Here is a 17,693-nt window from a genome sequence, read left to right on the forward strand (position 1 = left end):
AGGATTCTGGGTACTACACCTGCACGGCCACCAACACTCTGGGCTTCGACACCATCATCGTGAACCTGGTGGTTCAAGGTCAGTCCAGGTCTTGAGAAGAAACACAGGAAGTCTCTGAACGTGTCCTTCTAGTTCCTCCAGACCAGCCTCGACTGACCGTCTCCACCACGTCCACCTCGTCCATCACGCTCAACTGGATCCCAGGAGACAACGGCGGCAGCTCCATCAGAGGTGAAGAGACTCAGATGTTTCTGAGAAGATTGTGTTTGTCTCCTGGTTCTCCAAGAACGTGATTCTCTATTTTCAAGTGTTTTCTTTCAAAGCTTCATATTCAGAACGTGTTTCTGGTAGAACTGAGCTGAGCCTGTGGCGCCCTCTGGCGGTGAACTGTGATACGACTCGTGGTTCCGTTGCAGGGTTCGTGCTCCAGTACTCGGTGGACAACACCGAGGAGTGGAAGGACGTGTTCATCAGCTCCAGCGAACACTCCTTCAGGCTGGACAACCTGCGCTGCGGCACCTGGTACAAGGTGAAGCTGGCGGCGAAGAACAGCGTCGGTTCAGGTCGAATCAGCGAGATCATCGAGGCCAAGACTCACGGCAGAGGTGAGTCACGAGTCATGTGAGTCACGAGTCATGTGAGTCACGAGTCATGTGAGTCACGAGTCATGTGAGTCACGAGTCATGTGAGTCACGAGTCATGTGAGTCACGACTCGCTCTTGTGAGTCACGACTCGCTCTTGTGAGTCACGAGGAGTGAGTCATAAGTCGTTCATGTTAGTGAGTCACGAGTTACTCATTATCGAGATTCAAGAGTCGCTCATGTGAATGAGTCATGAGCCCCTTATGTGAGTGAGTCACGAGGAGTGAGTCATGAGGAGTGAGTCACGAGTCGCTTATGTGAGTGAGTCACGAGGAGTGAGTCATGAGGAGTGAGTCACGAGTCGCTTATGTGAGTGAGTCACGAGGAGTGAGTCATGAGTCACTTATGTTAGTGAGTCATGAGCCCCTTATGTGAGTGAGTCATGAGGAGTGAGTCATGAGTCACTTATGTTAGTGAGTCATGAGGAGTGAGTCATGAGTCACTTATATTAGTGAGTCATGAGGAATGAGTCATGAGTCGCTTATGTTAGTGAGTCATGAGGAGTGAGTCATGAGTCACTTATGTTAGTGAGTCATGAGGAGTGAGTCATGAGTCACTTATATTAGTGAGTCATGAGGAATGAGTCATGAGTCGCTTATGTTAGTGAGTCATGAGGAGTGAGTCATGAGTCACTTATATTAGTGAGTCATGAGGAGTGAGTCATGAGTCACTTATATTAGTGAGTCATGAGGAGTGAGTCATGAGTCACTTATATTAGTGAGTCATGAGGAGTGAATCATGAGGAGTGAGTCATGAGTCACTTATGTTAGTGAGTCACGAGGAGTGAGTCACGAGGAGTGAGTCACGAGGAGTGAGTCACGAGGAGTGAGTCACGAGGAGTGAGTCAAGAGGAGTGAGTCACGAGGAGTGAGTCACGAGGAGTGAGTCACGAGGAGTGAGTCACGAGGAGTGAGTCAAGAGGAGTGAGTCATGAGTCGCTTATGTTAGTGAGTCACAAGGAGTGAGTCAAGAGGAGTGAGTCACGAGGAGTGAGTCACGAGGAGTGAGTCAAGAGGAGTGAGTCACGAGGAGTGAGTCAAGAGGAGTGAGTCACGAGGAGTGAGTCACGAGGAGTGAGTCAAGAGGAGTGAGTCATGAGTCGCTTATGTTAGTGAGTCACAAGGAGTGAGTCAAGAGGAGTGAGTCAAGAGGAGTGAGTCACGAGGAGTGATTCAAGAGGAGTGAGTCACGAGGAGTGAGTCAAGAGGAGTGAGTCATGAGTCGCTTATGTTAGTGAGTCACAAGGAGTGAGTCAAGAGGAGTGAGTCACAAGGAGTGAGTCAAGAGGAGTGAGTCAAGAGGAGTGAGTCACGAGGAGTGAGTCAGGAGGAGTGAGTCAAGAGGAGTGAGTCATGAGTCGCTTATGTTAGTGAGTCACAAGGAGTGAGTCAAGAGGAGTGAGTCACGAGGAGTGAGTCACGAGGAGTGAGTCAAGAGGAGTGAGTCACGAGGAGTGAGTCACGAGGAGTGAGTCACGAGGAGTGAGTCAAGAGGAGTGAGTCATGAGTCGCTTATGTTAGTGAGTCACAAGGAGTGAGTCAAGAGAAGTGAGTCAAGAGGAGTGAGTCACGAGGAGTGAGTCAAGAGGAGTGAGTCACAAGGAGTGAGTCAAGAGGAGTGAGTCACGAGGAGTGAGTCACGAGGAGTGAGTCACGAGGAGTGAGTCACGAGGAGTGAGTCAAGAGGAGTGAGTCATGAGTCGCTTATGTTAGTGAGTCACAAGGAGTGAGTCACGAGGAGTGAGTCACGAGGAGTGAGTCAAGAGGAGTGAGTCACAAGGAGTGAGTCAAGAGGAGTGAGTCACGAGGAGTGAGTCACGAGGAGTGAGTCACGAGGAGTGAGTCACGAGGAGTGAGTCACGATGAAGGTCATGAGGTTCATCATGTGTTTGCATCACGATGACCTTCTTCTGGACCAGAACCCGTCTTCAACAAGGACCAGCCGCTGCTGACGCACATCAACTCCACGCACGCCGGCATCAACCTGCAGGGCTGGACCAGCGGTGGTTGTCCCATCACTGACCTGATGCTGGACTTCAGGCCGAAGGGCACGTGGGCCTGGCAGAGCCTGAGAGTCAACTCCACGTCGCAGCTGTTCCTCAGCGAGCTGCGCGAGGCCACCTGGTACGAGCTGAAGATGAAGGCCTGCAACAGCGCCGGCTGCGGCAACCAGAGCTCGCAGTTCGCCACCACCGACTACGACGGCAGTGAGTCCTTCGCCGGCGCCGCCGCCGCCATCTTGCTCACGCCTGCTCTCCTCCCTGAAGGCACCATCCCACCCATCAAGTCTGCTCGCGGAGAAGGAGACGACGTGAAGAAGCTGTTTTCCATCGGATCGCCCGTCATCCTGGTGACTCTGGGCGTCGCCTTGTTGGTCGTCATCCGCAAGAAACGCAAGGAGAAGAGACTGAAGCGCCTGCGAGGTCAGAGTGATGTCACCTCGTGTCATTAACATGTTTCTACTCATGGTCGTGTCATTAACATGTTTCTACTCATGGTCGTGTCATTAACATGTTTCTACTCATGGTCGTGTCATTAACATGTTTCTACTCATGGTCGTGTCATTAACATGTTTCTACTCATGGTCGTGTCATTAACATGTTTCTACTCATGGTCGTGTCATTAACATGTTTCTACTCATGGTCGTGTCATTAACATGTTTCTACTCATGGTCGTGTCATTAACATGTTTCTACTCATGGTCGTGTCATTAACATGTTTCTTCTCATGGTCGTGTCATTAACATGTTTCTACTCATGGTCGTGTCATTAACATGTTTCTACTCATGGTCGTGTCATTAACATGTTTCTACTCATGGTCGTGTCATTAACATGTTTCTACTCATGGTCGTGTCATTAACATGTGTCTACTCATGGTCGTGTCATTAACATGTTTCTACTCATGGTCGTGTCATTAACATGTTTCTACTCACGGTCGTGTCATTAACATGTTTCTACTCATGGTCGTGTCATTAACATGTGTCTACTCATGGTCGTGTCATTAACATGTGTCTACTCACGGTCGTGTCATTAACATGTGTCTACTCATGGTCGTGTCATTAACATGTTTCTACTCATGGTCGTGTCATTAACATGTTTCTACTCACGGTCGTGTCATTAACATGTTTCTACTCATGGTCGTGTCATTAACATGTTTCTACTCATGGTCGTGTCATTAACATGTTTCTACTCATGGTCGTGTCATTAACATGTTTCTACTCATGGTCGTGTCATTAACATGTTTCTACTCATGGTCGTGTCATTAACATGTTTCTACTCACGGTCGTGTCATTAACATGTTTCTACTCATGGTCGTGTCATTAACATGTTTCTACTCATGGTCGTGTCATTAACATGTTTCTACTCATGGTCATGTCATTAACATGTTTCTACTCATGGTCGTGTCATTAACATGTTTCTACTCATGGTCGTGTCATTAACATGTTTCTACTCACGGTCGTGTCATTAACATGTTTCTACTCATGGTTGTGTCATTAACATGTTTCTACTCATGGTCGTGTCATTAACTTGTTTCTACTCATGGTCGTGTCATTAACATGTTTCTACTCATGGTCGTGTCATTAACATGTTTCTACTCATGGTCGTGTCATTAACATGTTTCTACTCATGGTCGTGTCATTAACATGTTTCTACTCATGGTCGTGTCATTAACATGTTTCTACTCATGGTCGTGTCATTAACATGTTTCTACTCATGGTCGTGTCATTAACATGTTTCTACTCATGGTCGTGTCATTAACATGTTTCTACTCATGGTCGTGTCATTAACATGTTTCTACTCATGGTCGTGTCATTAACATGTTTCTACTCACGGTCGTGTCATTAACATGTTTCTACTCACGGTCGTGTCATTAACATGTTTCTACTCATGGTCGTGTCATTAACATGTTTCTACTCATGGTCGTGTCATTAACATGTTTCTACTCACGGTCGTGTCATTAACATGTTTCTACTCATGGTCGTGTCATTAACATGTTTCTACTCACGGTCGTGTCATTAACATGTTTCTACTCACGGTCGTGTCATTAACATGTTTCTACTCATGGTTGTGTCATAAACATGTTTCTACTCATGGTCGTGTCATTAACATGTTTCTACTCATGGTCGTGTCATTAACATGTTTCTACTCATGGTCGTGTCATTAACATGTTTCTACTCATGGTCGTGTCATTAACATGTTTCTACTCATGGTCGTGTCATTAACATGTTTCTACTCATGGTCGTGTCATTAACATGTTTCTACTCATGGTCGTGTCATTAACATGTTTCTACTCATGGTCGTGTCATTAACATGTTTCTACTCATGGTCGTGTCATTAACATGTTTCTACTCATGGTCGTGTCATTAACATGTTTCTACTCATGGTCGTGTCATTAACATGTTTCTACTCATGGTCGTGTCATTAACATGTTTCTACTCACAGTCGTGTCATTAACATGTGTCTACTCATGGTCGTGTCATTAACATGTTTCTACTCTTGGTCGTGTCATTAACATGTTTCTACTCATGGTCGTGTCATTAACATGTTTCTACTCATGGTCGTGTCATTAACATGTTTCTACTCATGGTCGTGTCATTAACATGTTTCTACTCATGGTCGTGTCATTAACATGTTTCTACTCATGGTCGTGTCATTAACATGTTTCTACTCACGGTCGTGTCATTAACATGTTTCTACTCATGGTCGTGTCATTAACATGTTTCTACTCATGGTCGTGTCATTAACATGTTTCTACTCACGGTCGTGTCATTAACATGTTTCTACTCATGGTTGTGTCATTATCATGTTTCTACTCACAGTCGTGTCATTAACATGTTTCTACTCATGGTCGTGTCATTAACATGTTTCTACTCATGGTCGTGTCATTAACATGTTTCTACTCATGGTCGTGTCATTAACATGTTTCTACTCATGGTCGTGTCATTAACATGTTTCTACTCATGGTCGTGTCATTAACATGTTTCTACTCATGGTCGTGTCATTAACATGTTTCTACTCATGGTCGTGTCATTAACATGTTTCTACTCACGGTCGTGTCATTAACATGTTTCTACTCACGGTCGTGTCATTAACATGTTTCTACTCATGGTCGTGTCATTAACATGTTTCTACTCATGGTCGTGTCATTAACATGTTTCTACTCACGGTCGTGTCATTAACATGTTTCTACTCATGGTCGTGTCATTAACATGTTTCTACTCATGGTCGTGTCATTAACATGTTTCTACTCACGGTCGTGTCATTAACATGTTACTCATGGTCGTGTCATTAACATGTTTCTACTCATGGTCGTGTCATTAACATGTTTCTACTCACGGTCGTGTCATTAACATGTTTCTACTCATGGTCGTGTCATTAACATGTTTCTACTCATGGTCGTGTCATTAACATGTTTCTACTCATGGTCGTGTCATTAACATGTTTCTACTCACGGTCGTGTCATTAACATGTGTCTACTCATGGTCGTGTCATTAACATGTTTCTACTCACGGTCGTGTCATTAACATGTGTCTACTCATGGTCATGTCATTAACATGTTTCTACTCACGGTCGTGTCATTAACATGTTTCTACTCATGGTCGTGTCATTAACATGTTTCTACTCATGGTCGTGTCATTAACATGTTTCTACTCACGGTCGTGTCATTAACATGTTTCTACTCATGGTCGTGTCATTAACATGTTTCTACTCACGGTCGTGTCATTAACATGTTTCTACTCATGGTCATGTCATTAACATGTTTCTACTCATGGTCGTGTCATTAACATGTTTCTACTCATGGTCGTGTCATTAACATGTTTCTACTCATGGTCGTGTCATTAACATGTTTCTACTCATGGTCGTGTCATTAACATGTTTCTACTCATGGTCGTGTCATTAACATGTTTCTACTCATGGTCGTGTCATTAACATGTTTCTACTCATGGTCGTGTCATTAACATGTTTCTACTCACGGTCGTGTCATTAACATGTTTCTACTCATGGTCGTGTCATTAACATGTTTCTACTCATGGTCGTGTCATTAACATGTTTCTACTCATGGTCGTGTCATTAACATGTTTCTACTCATGGTCGTGTCATTAACATGTTTCTACTCATGGTCGTGTCATTAACATGTTTCTACTCATGGTCGTGTCATTAACATGTTTCTACTCACGGTCGTGTCATTAACATGTTTCTACTCACGGTCGTGTCATTAACATGTTTCTACTCATGGTCGTGTCATTAACATGTTTCTACTCATGGTCGTGTCATTAACATGTTTCTACTCATGGTCGTGTCATTAACATGTTTCTACTCATGGTCGTGTCATTAACATGTTTCTACTCATGGTCGTGTCATTAACATGTTTCTACTCATGGTCGTGTCATTAACATGTTTCTACTCATGGTCGTGTCATTAACATGTTTCTACTCATGGTCGTGTCATTAACATGTTTCTACTCATAGATGCCAAGAGTCTCGCGGAGATGTTGATCAGGTGAGCGATGCTTCCTCATGTCTAGATATAACTTGTGACATCACTTCAAATAACTATTGTTTGTTATATTGCTATTATATTGTTATTATATTGTTATTATATTATATTATCGTTATATCGTTATTCTATTGTTATTATATTATTATTATATTGTTATTCTATTGTTATTATATTATTATTATATTGTTATTATATAATTATTATATTATTATTATATTGTTATTATATTATTATTATATTGTTATTATATTGTTATTATATTTTTATTATATTGTTATTATATTGTTATTATATTGTTATTATATTGTTATTATATTATTATTATATTGTTATTATATTGTTATTATATTGTTATTATATTTTTATTATATTGTTATTATATTGTTATTATATTATTATTATATTGTTATTATATTGTTATTATATTTTTATTATATTGTTATTATATTGTTATTATATTGTTATTATATTATTATTATATTGTTATTATATTGTTATTATATTGTTATTATATTTTTATTATATTTTTATTATATTGTTATTATATTGTTATTATATTGTTATTATATTGTTATTATATTATTATTATATTGTTATTATATTGTTATTATATTGTTATTATATTTTTATTATATTATTATTATATTGTTATTATATTATTATTATATTGTTATTATATTGTTATTATATTATAATTATATTGTTATTATATTGTTATTATATTGTTATTATATTATCATTATATTGTTATTATATTATCATTATATTGTTATTATATTGTTATTATATTGTTATTATATTTTTATTATATTATTATAATATTGTTATTATATTGTTATTATATTGTTATTATATTTTTATTATATTATTATTATATTGTTATTATATTGTTATTATATTATCATTATATTGTTATTATATTATTATTATATTGTTATTATATTGTTGTTATATTATTATTATATTTTTATTATATTGTTATTATATTTTTATTATATTGTTATTATATTATCATTATATTGTTATTATATTGTTATTATATTATTATTATATTGTTATTATATTATTATTATATTATTATTATATTGTTATTATATTGTTATTATATTTTTATTATATTGTTATTATATTGTTATTATATTATTATTATATTGTTATTATATTGTTGTTATATTATTATTATATTGTTATTATATTGTTATTATATTTTTATTATATTGTTATTATATTATCATTATATTGTTATTATATTGTTATTATATTATTATTATATTGTTATTATATTATTATTATATTATTATTATATTGTTATTATATTGTTATTATATTTTTATTATATTGTTATTATATTGTTATTATATTATTATTATATTGTTATTATATTGTTATTATATTATTATTATATTGTGTCTTTATTGTTATACATCAAGTGAAAAAGTTTTGAACTGAAACCATTTGATGGTGTTTAGTTGTAAACTGTCTATTGATGATAAACAACAAACATGTCAATGGTGTGTTTGTTAGTAAACAATAAACAAACATGTCAATGGTGTGTTTGTTAGTAAACACTAAACAAACATGTCAATGGTGTGTTTGTTAGTAAACACTAAACAAACATGTCAATGGTGTGTTTGTTAGTAAACACTAAACAAACATGTCAATGGTGTGTTTGTTAGTAAACACTAAACAAACATGTCAATGGTGTGTTTGTTAGTAAACACTAAACAAACATGTCAATGGTGTGTTTGTTAGTAAACACTAAACAAACATGTCAATGGTGTGTTTGTTAGTAAACACTAAACAAACATGTCAATGGTGTGTTTCTTAGTAAACACTAAACAAACATGTCAATGGTGTGTTTGTTAGTAAACACTAAACAAACATGTCAATGGTGTGTTTGTTAGTAAACACTAAACAAACATGTCAATGGTGTGTTTGTTAGTAAACACTAAACAAACATGTCAATGGTGTGTTTGTTAGTAAACACTAAACAAACATGTCAATGGTGTGTTTGTTAGTAAACACTAAACAAACATGTCAATGGTGTGTTTGTTAGTAAACACTAAACAAACATGTCAATGGTGTGTTTGTTAGTAAACACTAAACAAACATGTCAATGGTGTGTTTGTTAGTAAACACTAAACAAACATGTCAATGGTGTGTTTGTTAGTAAACACTAAACAAACATGTCAATGGTGTCAATGGTGTGTTTGTTAGTAAACACTAAACAAACATGTCAATGGTGTGTTTGTTAGTAAACACTAAACAAACATGTCAATGGTGTGTTTGTTAGTAAACACTAAACAAACATGTCAATGGTGTGTTTGTTAGTAAACACTAAACAAACATGTCAATGGTGTGTTTGTTAGTAAACAATAAACAAACATGTCAATGGTGTGTTTGTTAGTAAACACTAAACAAACATGTCAATGGTGTGTTTGTTAGTAAACACTAAACAAACATGTCAATGGTGTGTTTGTTAGTAAACACTAAACAAACATGTCAATGGTGTGTTTGTTAGTAAACACTAAACAAACATGTCAATGGTGTGTTTGTTAGTAAACACTAAACAAACATGTCAATGGTGTGTTTGTTAGTAAACAATAAACAAACATGTCAATGGTGTGTTTGTTAGTAAACACTAAACAAACATGTCAATGGTGTGTTTGTTAGTAAACACTAAACAAACATGTCAATGGTGTGTTTGTTAGTAAACACTAAACAAACATGTCAATGGTGTGTTTGTTAGTAAACACTAAACAAACATGTCAATGGTGTGTTTGTTAGTAAACACTAAACAAACATGTCAATGGTGTGTTTGTTAGTAAACACTAAACAAACATGTCAATGGTGTGTTGGCAGCAAGAACAACCGCAGCATCGAGACCCCTGTCAAAGGTCCTCCTCAGGGGCCGAGGCTCCACATCGACATCCCTCGAGTTCAGCTGCTGATCGAGGACAAGGAGGGAATCAAACAGATCGGTGAGTCTCGTCTGTCAATCAAACTCAAACACACCACAAGACGTACACATGAATATTTGCTTCACTTCATGTCTACCTGGTGGGGGGGGGGGGGGGGGGGGTTGGTCCAATCAGATCTTAGTGCTCCACTCAGTGGGCGGAGCTTATGACGAATAACGCGTCTCATTGGTTGATGTTGTAACTCGTGGTCCAATCAGCTGCAGCTTCACTAACATGTCTCTGTGAGTGTGTAGAGTCGATAAAGTTGTTGTTATAGTAACACAATCAAACATGTCAGTCATGTGACTGATGACATCATCACTCTGAGACAATAAACACTTTTTACGTGATTTAGTTCAAGAAACTTCAATAATCTCAAGACACTTTTACTGACTTCCGTGTTGTTCTCAGTATTATCTTGATCTTTAAAGTATTTATTTCATTGAATATTGTTTTGATTGCTTTAATAAAAAATACGTACTTACTTACGATAGGAGGACTCCCTCTAGCGGCCACCAGATGAATTACACTCACGCCTGTAGTTCAGCGTCTGTTATGAAGTCAGTAAATATAATATAGTATTAATAATTAATTATAATTTAACTCGTATATTAACTTTATATATAAGTTAATATATGAACTTATATATAAAGTTATATATTAACTCGTATATAACTTATATATAAGTTATATATAAAGTTATATATTAACTTATATATAAAGTTATATATTAACTCGTATATAACTTATATATAAGTTATATATAAAGTTATATATTAACTTATATATAAAGTTATATATTAACTCGTATATAACTTATATATAAGTTAAATATAAAGATATATATTAACTTATATATAAAGTTATATATTAACTCGTATATAACTTATATATAAGTTAAATATAAAGATATATATTAACTTATATATAAAGTTATATATTAACTCGTATATAACTTATATATAAGTTAAATATAAAGATATATATTAACTTATATATAAAGTTATATATTAACTCGTATATAACTTATATATAAGTTATATATAAAGTTATATATTAACTTATATATAAAGTTCATTTCTAAAGTTCTATTCAGTTCAGATCATAACTTCCTGACGTGAAACTAAACGAATAATTTCTTCATGTTCTGGTCGTTGTTGCTTCAAGATAAAAACGCTCTGATGTTGATTGACAGGCGAGGACAAGGCGGCGGTACCAGTGACCGAGTCCGAGTTCAGTCAGTCCGTGAACCCTCAGAACTTCTGCTCCGGCGTCTCGTTGCATCATCAGGCTCTGATCCAGAACTCGGGTCCTCTGATCGACATGTCCGACATCCGTCCCGGAACCAGTGAGTGTCTCTGATGCTGTGCGGCGGCGGCTGTGATTGACAGGTCGTCTCCTCCTCAGACCCCGTGTCCAGGAAGAGCATCAAGTCCGCTCACAGCTCCAGGAACAGATACTCCAGCCAGTGGACGCTCAGTCGACCCAGTCAGAGTCAGTCCACGGCGTCGGCTCGGACGCTGACCTCGGACTGGAGGACGATGGGCTCGCATGGCATCACGGCCACGGAGAGTGACAGCTACAGCGCCAGCTTGTCTCAGGACACGGGTGGGTGTCCACACGCGTGTCCACACGCATGTCCACACTCATGTCCACACGCATGTCCACACTCATGTCCACACGCATGTCCACACTCATGTCCACACGCATGTCTACACTCATGTCCAGACACATGTCCACACGCATGTCCACACGCATGTCCACACTCATGTCCACACGCATGTCCACACTCATGTCCACACGCATGTCTACACTCATGTCCAGACACATGTCCACACGCATGTCCACACTCATGTCCACACGCATGTCTACACTCATGTCCAGACACATGTCCACACGCATGTCCACACGCATGTCCACACTCATGTCCACACGCATGTCCACACTCATGTCCACACGCATGTCTACACTCATGTCCAGACACATGTCCACACGCATGTCCACACGCATGTCCACACTCATGTCCAGACACATGTCCACACGTGTGTCCACACGCATGTCCACACGCATGTCCACACGCATGTCCACACGCATGTCCACAAGCATGTCCACAAGCGTGTCCACACGTGTGTCCACACGCATGTCCACACGCGTGTCCACACGCATGTCCACACTCATGTCCACACGCATGTCCACACTCATGTCCACACGCATGTCTACACTCATGTCCAGACACATGTCCACACGCATGTCCACACGCATGTCCACACTCATGTCCACACGCATGTCCACACTCATGTCCACACGCATGTCTACACTCATGTCCAGACACATGTCCACACGCATGTCCACACGCATGTCCACACTCATGTCCAGACACATGTCCACACGTGTGTCCACACGCATGTCCACACGCATGTCCACACGCATGTCCACACGCATGTCCACAAGCATGTCCACAAGCGTGTCCACACGTGTGTCCACACGCATGTCCACACTCATGTCCAGACACATGTCCACACGTGTGTCCACACGTGTGTCCACACGCGTGTCCACAAGCGTGTCCACAAGCGTGTCCACAAGCATGTCCACAAGCGTGTCCACACGCATGTCCACACTCATGTCCAGACACATGTCCAGACACATGTCCACACGTGTGTCCACACGCATGTCCACACGCATGTCCACAAGCATGTCCACAAGCGTGTCCACACGTGTGTCCACACGCATGTCCACACTCATGTCCAGACACATGTCCACACGTGTGTCCACACGCGTGTCCACAAGCGTGTCCACAAGCGTGTCCACAAGCGTGTCCACAAGCGTGTCCAGACACATGTCCACACGGTGTTATCATTATCAAATTAATTAATGAATTCATGAATATTTTTAAATACATTTACACATAGAGTTTGATTTCCTTTTTCCAATAATTCATTTTTTTATTCTATATTGTTTAATTCAAGTGTGATCAGCAGCTCTGAGCTCTGTTGGTTCGGTCTGGTCTATTATATTGAATTTAAAATACTATGAATTAAAACATTGTTTGATTCAAAGAATATCTTTTTTTATTGTATGATTTTTTTTTAAATGAAATGATTCAATAAAACAAATCCTTTAACATAGAAAACATTAAACTTATTATTTGATCAAAAAACATTTAAAAATGAAACAAACGTTAAATTCATAAAAATATGTTAAATAAATCATCTCACTCCCTCTCATAGAACTCATCACTGACCATGTGATCTCCGCAGACAAGGGTCGTAACAGCATGGTGTCCACGGAGAGCGCCTCCTCCACCTACGAGGAGCTGGCGCGAGCCTACGAACACGCCAAGCTGGAGGAGCATCTGCAACACGCCAAGTTCACCATCACCGAGTGTTTCATCTCCGACAGCTCGTCCGACCAGATGACGACCGGAACCAACGACCCGGCCGACAGCATGACCTCCCTCAGCACGCCCTCGGAGCCCGGCATCTGCCGCTTCACCGCCTCGCCGCCCAAACCGCAGGATTACGACCGAGGCAAGAACGTGGCCGTGCCCATCCCCCACCGCGCCAAGAGTGAGTCCTCGTCTCCTTCACTCATGTCCTCGTCTCCTTCACTCCTCGTCTCCTTCACTCATGTCCTCGTCTCCTTCACTCCTCGTCTCCTTCACTCCTCGTCTCCTTCACTCATGTGCTCGTCTCCTTCACTCATGTCCTCGTCTCCTTCACTCCTCGTCTTCTTCACTCATGTCCTCGTCTCCTTCACTCCTCGTCTCCTTCACTCCTCGTCTCCTTCACTCATGTGCTCGTCTCCTTCACTCATGTCCTGGTCTCCTTCACTCCTCGTCTTCTTCACTCATGTCCTCGTCTCCTTCACTCCTTGTCTCCTTCACTCCTCGTCTCCTTCACTCCTCGTCTCCTTCACTCATGTCCTCGTCTCCTTCACTCCTCGTCTCCTTCACTCATGTCCTCGTCTCCTTCACTCCTCGTCTCCTTCAGTTATGTCCTCGTCTCCTTCACTCCTCGTCTCCTTCACTCATGTCCTCGTCTCCTTCACTCCTCGTCTCCTTCCCTCATGTCCTCGTCTCCTTCACTCCTCGTCTCCTTCACTCATGTCCTCGTCTCCTTCACTCCTCGTCTCCTTCAGTTATGTCCTCGTCTCCTTCACTCCTCGTCTCCTTCACTCCTCGTCTCCTTCACTCATGTCCTCGTCTCCTTCACTCCTCGTCTCCTTCAGTTATGTCCTCGTCTCCTTCACTCCTCGTCTCCTTCACTCCTCGTCTCCTTCAGTTATGTCCTCGTCTCCTTCACTCCTCGTCTCCTTCAGTTATGTCCTCGTCTCCTTCACTCCTCGTCTCCGTCACTCCTCGTCTCCTTCAGTTATGTCCTCGTCTCCTTCACTCCTCGTCTCCTTCAGTTATGTCCTCGTCTCCTTCACTCCTCGTCTCCTTCAGTTATGTCCTCGTCTCCTTCACTCCTCGTCTCCTTCAGTTATGTCCTCGTCTCCTTCACTCCTCGTCTCCGTCACTCCTCGTCTCCTTCAGTTATGTCCTCGTCTCCTTCACTCCTCGTCTCCTTCAGTTATGTCCTCGTCTCCTTCACTCCTCGTCTCCTTCAGTTATGTCCTCGTCTCCTTCACTCCTCGTCTCCTTCAGTTATGTCCTCGTCTCCTTCACTCCTCGTCTCCTTCACTCATGTCCTCGTCTCCTTCAGTTATGTCCTCGTCTCCTTCACACGAGTCCTCGTCTCGTTTTTTCTCGAACTTGAAGATTCTGAAAAAACGGTGCCCTTGGACAAATGAAGATCTCCTGAGTCTGAAGAGACTTTGTTGAAGACCGAGCGTCTCTGGAAGTCCACTAAACTTGAGGTGCACAGACTTCACCTCAGGGATCTGATGTCTTCTTACAATGAGATGGTGGAAACTGCTGGATCTGATTACATCAGAAAACTGGTAGCAGCAAATAAGAAAAGTTTTGTTTGACACGATTAATTCTCTTGTGTCTCCTGCTCCTCAAATCACGCCGGTCTTCTGTGAAGCTGACAGCAATGATTGTTGAGGTTTTTCATTGACAAAATTAAATTGATCAAAGAGAAAATCTCTCCCCCTTTGTTTGGAACCCCTACTGTCTCTGAGCCCCTCTCCTCCTCTTGGTCTTCCTTCACTGCTGTATCTCTGCATGATATTTCATCACTAGTGAACAAGATGAAACCCTCCTCTTGCTCAGATGACGTCCTTCCTTGTAGGCTTTTTATCAAAGTATTTGATGTAATTGGCCCCTGGGTTACCAATATGGTGAACCTCTCCCTTTCCACAGGGGTTTTTAATGCATTTAAACATGCCATTGTGGAGCCTCTGCTCAAAAAACCAGGCTTAGACCCAACTGACCTCAGTAATTTCAGGCCTATGCTCCCTTTCTTGTCCAAGATCTTGGAGAAGGTGGTGTCTGAGCAGCTGTTCCTGGATCAGAGCGACATCCATGAGAAGTTTCAGTCTGGCTTCCGCAAACATCTACGGAGACAGTTTTACTGCTCCTTCACAAGAGTCCTCGCTCATGTTGTGTTGACGTTGTTGTCGTTGTGTTACAGGTGAGTTCTGTAACCTGCCGCTCTACATGAAGTCCGACCCGTTCTTCCGGAAGCAGACCTCGGACCTGCACGACCCGTGTCCTGCGGTTCCGCCGCGGGAAGCCTCGATCCGCAGCCTGACGGCGCGGGCCTACCACACTCAGGGCCGCCACAAGACTCTGGACTCGGCCAAGCAACAGGCGCTCACGCTGGGACACTCTGGCCTGAGCAGCCTGGGCTCGGGCACCGCCACCCTCCCGCAGAGGACTCTGACCATGCCCGGCGCCGGCACAGCAGCCACGGCGTCCACGTCCAGCACCGGCAGTAACCCGCCCAGCAAGGGCGGCTCCAGAGACTCGCTGCTGGAGAGCAGCTCCTCAGCGCTGGGCCGGCTCCAGAAGCAGAGCGCCGGCGCCTACTCCAAGTCCTACACGCTTGTGTAGACTAGACTGCTGATCCAGACCCGGGTCCGGGTCCGTCCTGAACCGTCTCTGAACTGCCACTAACAGCCGACGCTCGGGTCACTTGACGGTTCGACGCCGCCTTGAGCACGACTTCATCTCCTTCATCTCCTCCGTGTGTAGCTCGTGGTCCAGAAACGATTCAGGTCCAGCAGAATATTTGGATTTATAAAGAAAAGTTTATATTTTCTACGAAGTTTAAACGTCGTCAACGTTTCCAGACAATCGTGAACGAGATGTTTGTGAATCAAAGATGTCGTCGTTCGTCCCGCGAGGAGAACCTGGAGGAACCCGGAGGAACCTGGAGCTGGGTGGAGGCCACGGGACGGACCGGGACCAGATGGAGACAATCTTTAAAGAAACTTTGTTTAACTGGAGGATGAAAATGTCAAATAATAAAGTTTTATCAACGATTCAAATAAAAAAACTCAAATCACAGTAAAAAGTTTATCAGTAGAAAAAATAGATCAAATATATTTTTATCGCATGATTTTGATCGATTCATATAAAAGTATTTAAAATGTTTCATAAAAACAATGATTTCAGTGAAGATCCAGATCTGGCTCCTCCAGGTACTCGGGCTCCTCAGGAGTTGATCCACTTCCACACTGAGCTCCGGTTCTGATCCAACAGAACCTTCTGGAAACACTTAAGATTTTGACCCATTGTTCTCGTCGACGAACTTGAAACGAGTCGGAGGTTCCTGTACATACTGAGAGCTTTTCAAAATAAGAGCCCGACCCAGCAGCGCCACCTTCCTGTTGTTTCTACGACTTGTACATAAACACACTTTTGTATGAAAAGCTATTTTCGTCAGAATAATTCAGGGTCACGTCAGGGTCGCGTCAACAGATGGTTCCATTCAAACTCTTTCCCTTTATGTTTTTCTACGGATCTGTTTGTATTCTTTTTTAAGGCTTTGATGTCGTTTTCCTTTTCTTTTTTTAACATCATTTTGTATTTTGTTCGTCCTCCGGGAAGTCGTTGCATGCTCAAGCTAAAGCTAACAGCTGAAGCTAACAGCTATAGCTAACAGCTAACAGCTGAAGCTAAAAGGGAAAAAGGAAAGAAAACATGTCGGAAAAAGAAGAAGTATTAAAAAAGATCGCTTGTGTTGGAAAATACATTTTCTATGAAAAGAAGCGGAAACTTAAAGATCATTTAACATCTGTGCAATAAAGCTATCTTTCATAAATCACTGTTTATTTTATTAATCACTGTTTATTTCATAAAATACTGTTTCTTTTTTAAATCACTGTTTCTTTCATACGTCATTGTTTCGTTCATACGTCATTGTTTCGTTCATACGTCACTGTTTCGTTCATACGTCATTGTTTCGTTCATACGTCATTGTTTCTTTCATACGTCATTGTTTCGTTCATACGTCACTGTTTCGTTCATACGTCATTGTTTCGTTCATACGTCATTGTTTCGTTCATACGTCATTGTTTCGTTCATACGTCACTGTTTCTTTCATACGTCACTGTTTCGTTCATACGTCACTGTTTCTTTCATACGTCATTGTTTCGTTCATACGTCACTGTTTCGTTCATACGTCATTGTTTCGTTCATACGTC

At 41.2% G+C, this 17,693-nt stretch overlaps 1 protein-coding gene across 2 annotated transcripts in view; it reads left to right on the forward strand.

Annotated features, from left to right (window-relative positions):
- The window catches only part of LOC148065646 (cell adhesion molecule DSCAML1-like), a 113,362-nt gene extending 96,120 nt beyond the window's left edge, over window positions 1-17,242 (forward strand). For both annotated transcript variants that reach the window (XM_087806764.1, XM_087806763.1), the window contains exons 23-33: window positions 1-78; window positions 133-231; window positions 417-605; window positions 2,561-2,848; window positions 2,909-3,064; window positions 7,110-7,140; window positions 10,003-10,121; window positions 11,296-11,448; window positions 11,508-11,708; window positions 13,358-13,666; window positions 15,677-17,242. The exon at window positions 1-78 is cut by the window's left edge and continues 86 nt beyond it. In XM_087806764.1, coding sequence (XP_087662890.1) covers window positions 1-78; window positions 133-231; window positions 417-605; window positions 2,561-2,848; window positions 2,909-3,064; window positions 7,110-7,140; window positions 10,003-10,121; window positions 11,296-11,448; window positions 11,508-11,708; window positions 13,358-13,666; window positions 15,677-16,098 — 2,045 coding nt within the window. In that variant the 3' untranslated portion in view covers window positions 16,099-17,242. The remainder of the gene's footprint in view (window positions 79-132; window positions 232-416; window positions 606-2,560; window positions 2,849-2,908; window positions 3,065-7,109; window positions 7,141-10,002; window positions 10,122-11,295; window positions 11,449-11,507; window positions 11,709-13,357; window positions 13,667-15,676) is intronic.
- The last annotated feature ends 451 nt before the right edge of the window (window positions 17,243-17,693 follow it).

Source organism: Callionymus lyra, chromosome 14 (assembly GCF_982586985.1).
Source record: "Callionymus lyra chromosome 14, fCalLyr1.hap1.1, whole genome shotgun sequence".
NCBI lineage: Eukaryota > Metazoa > Chordata > Actinopteri > Syngnathiformes > Callionymidae > Callionymus > Callionymus lyra.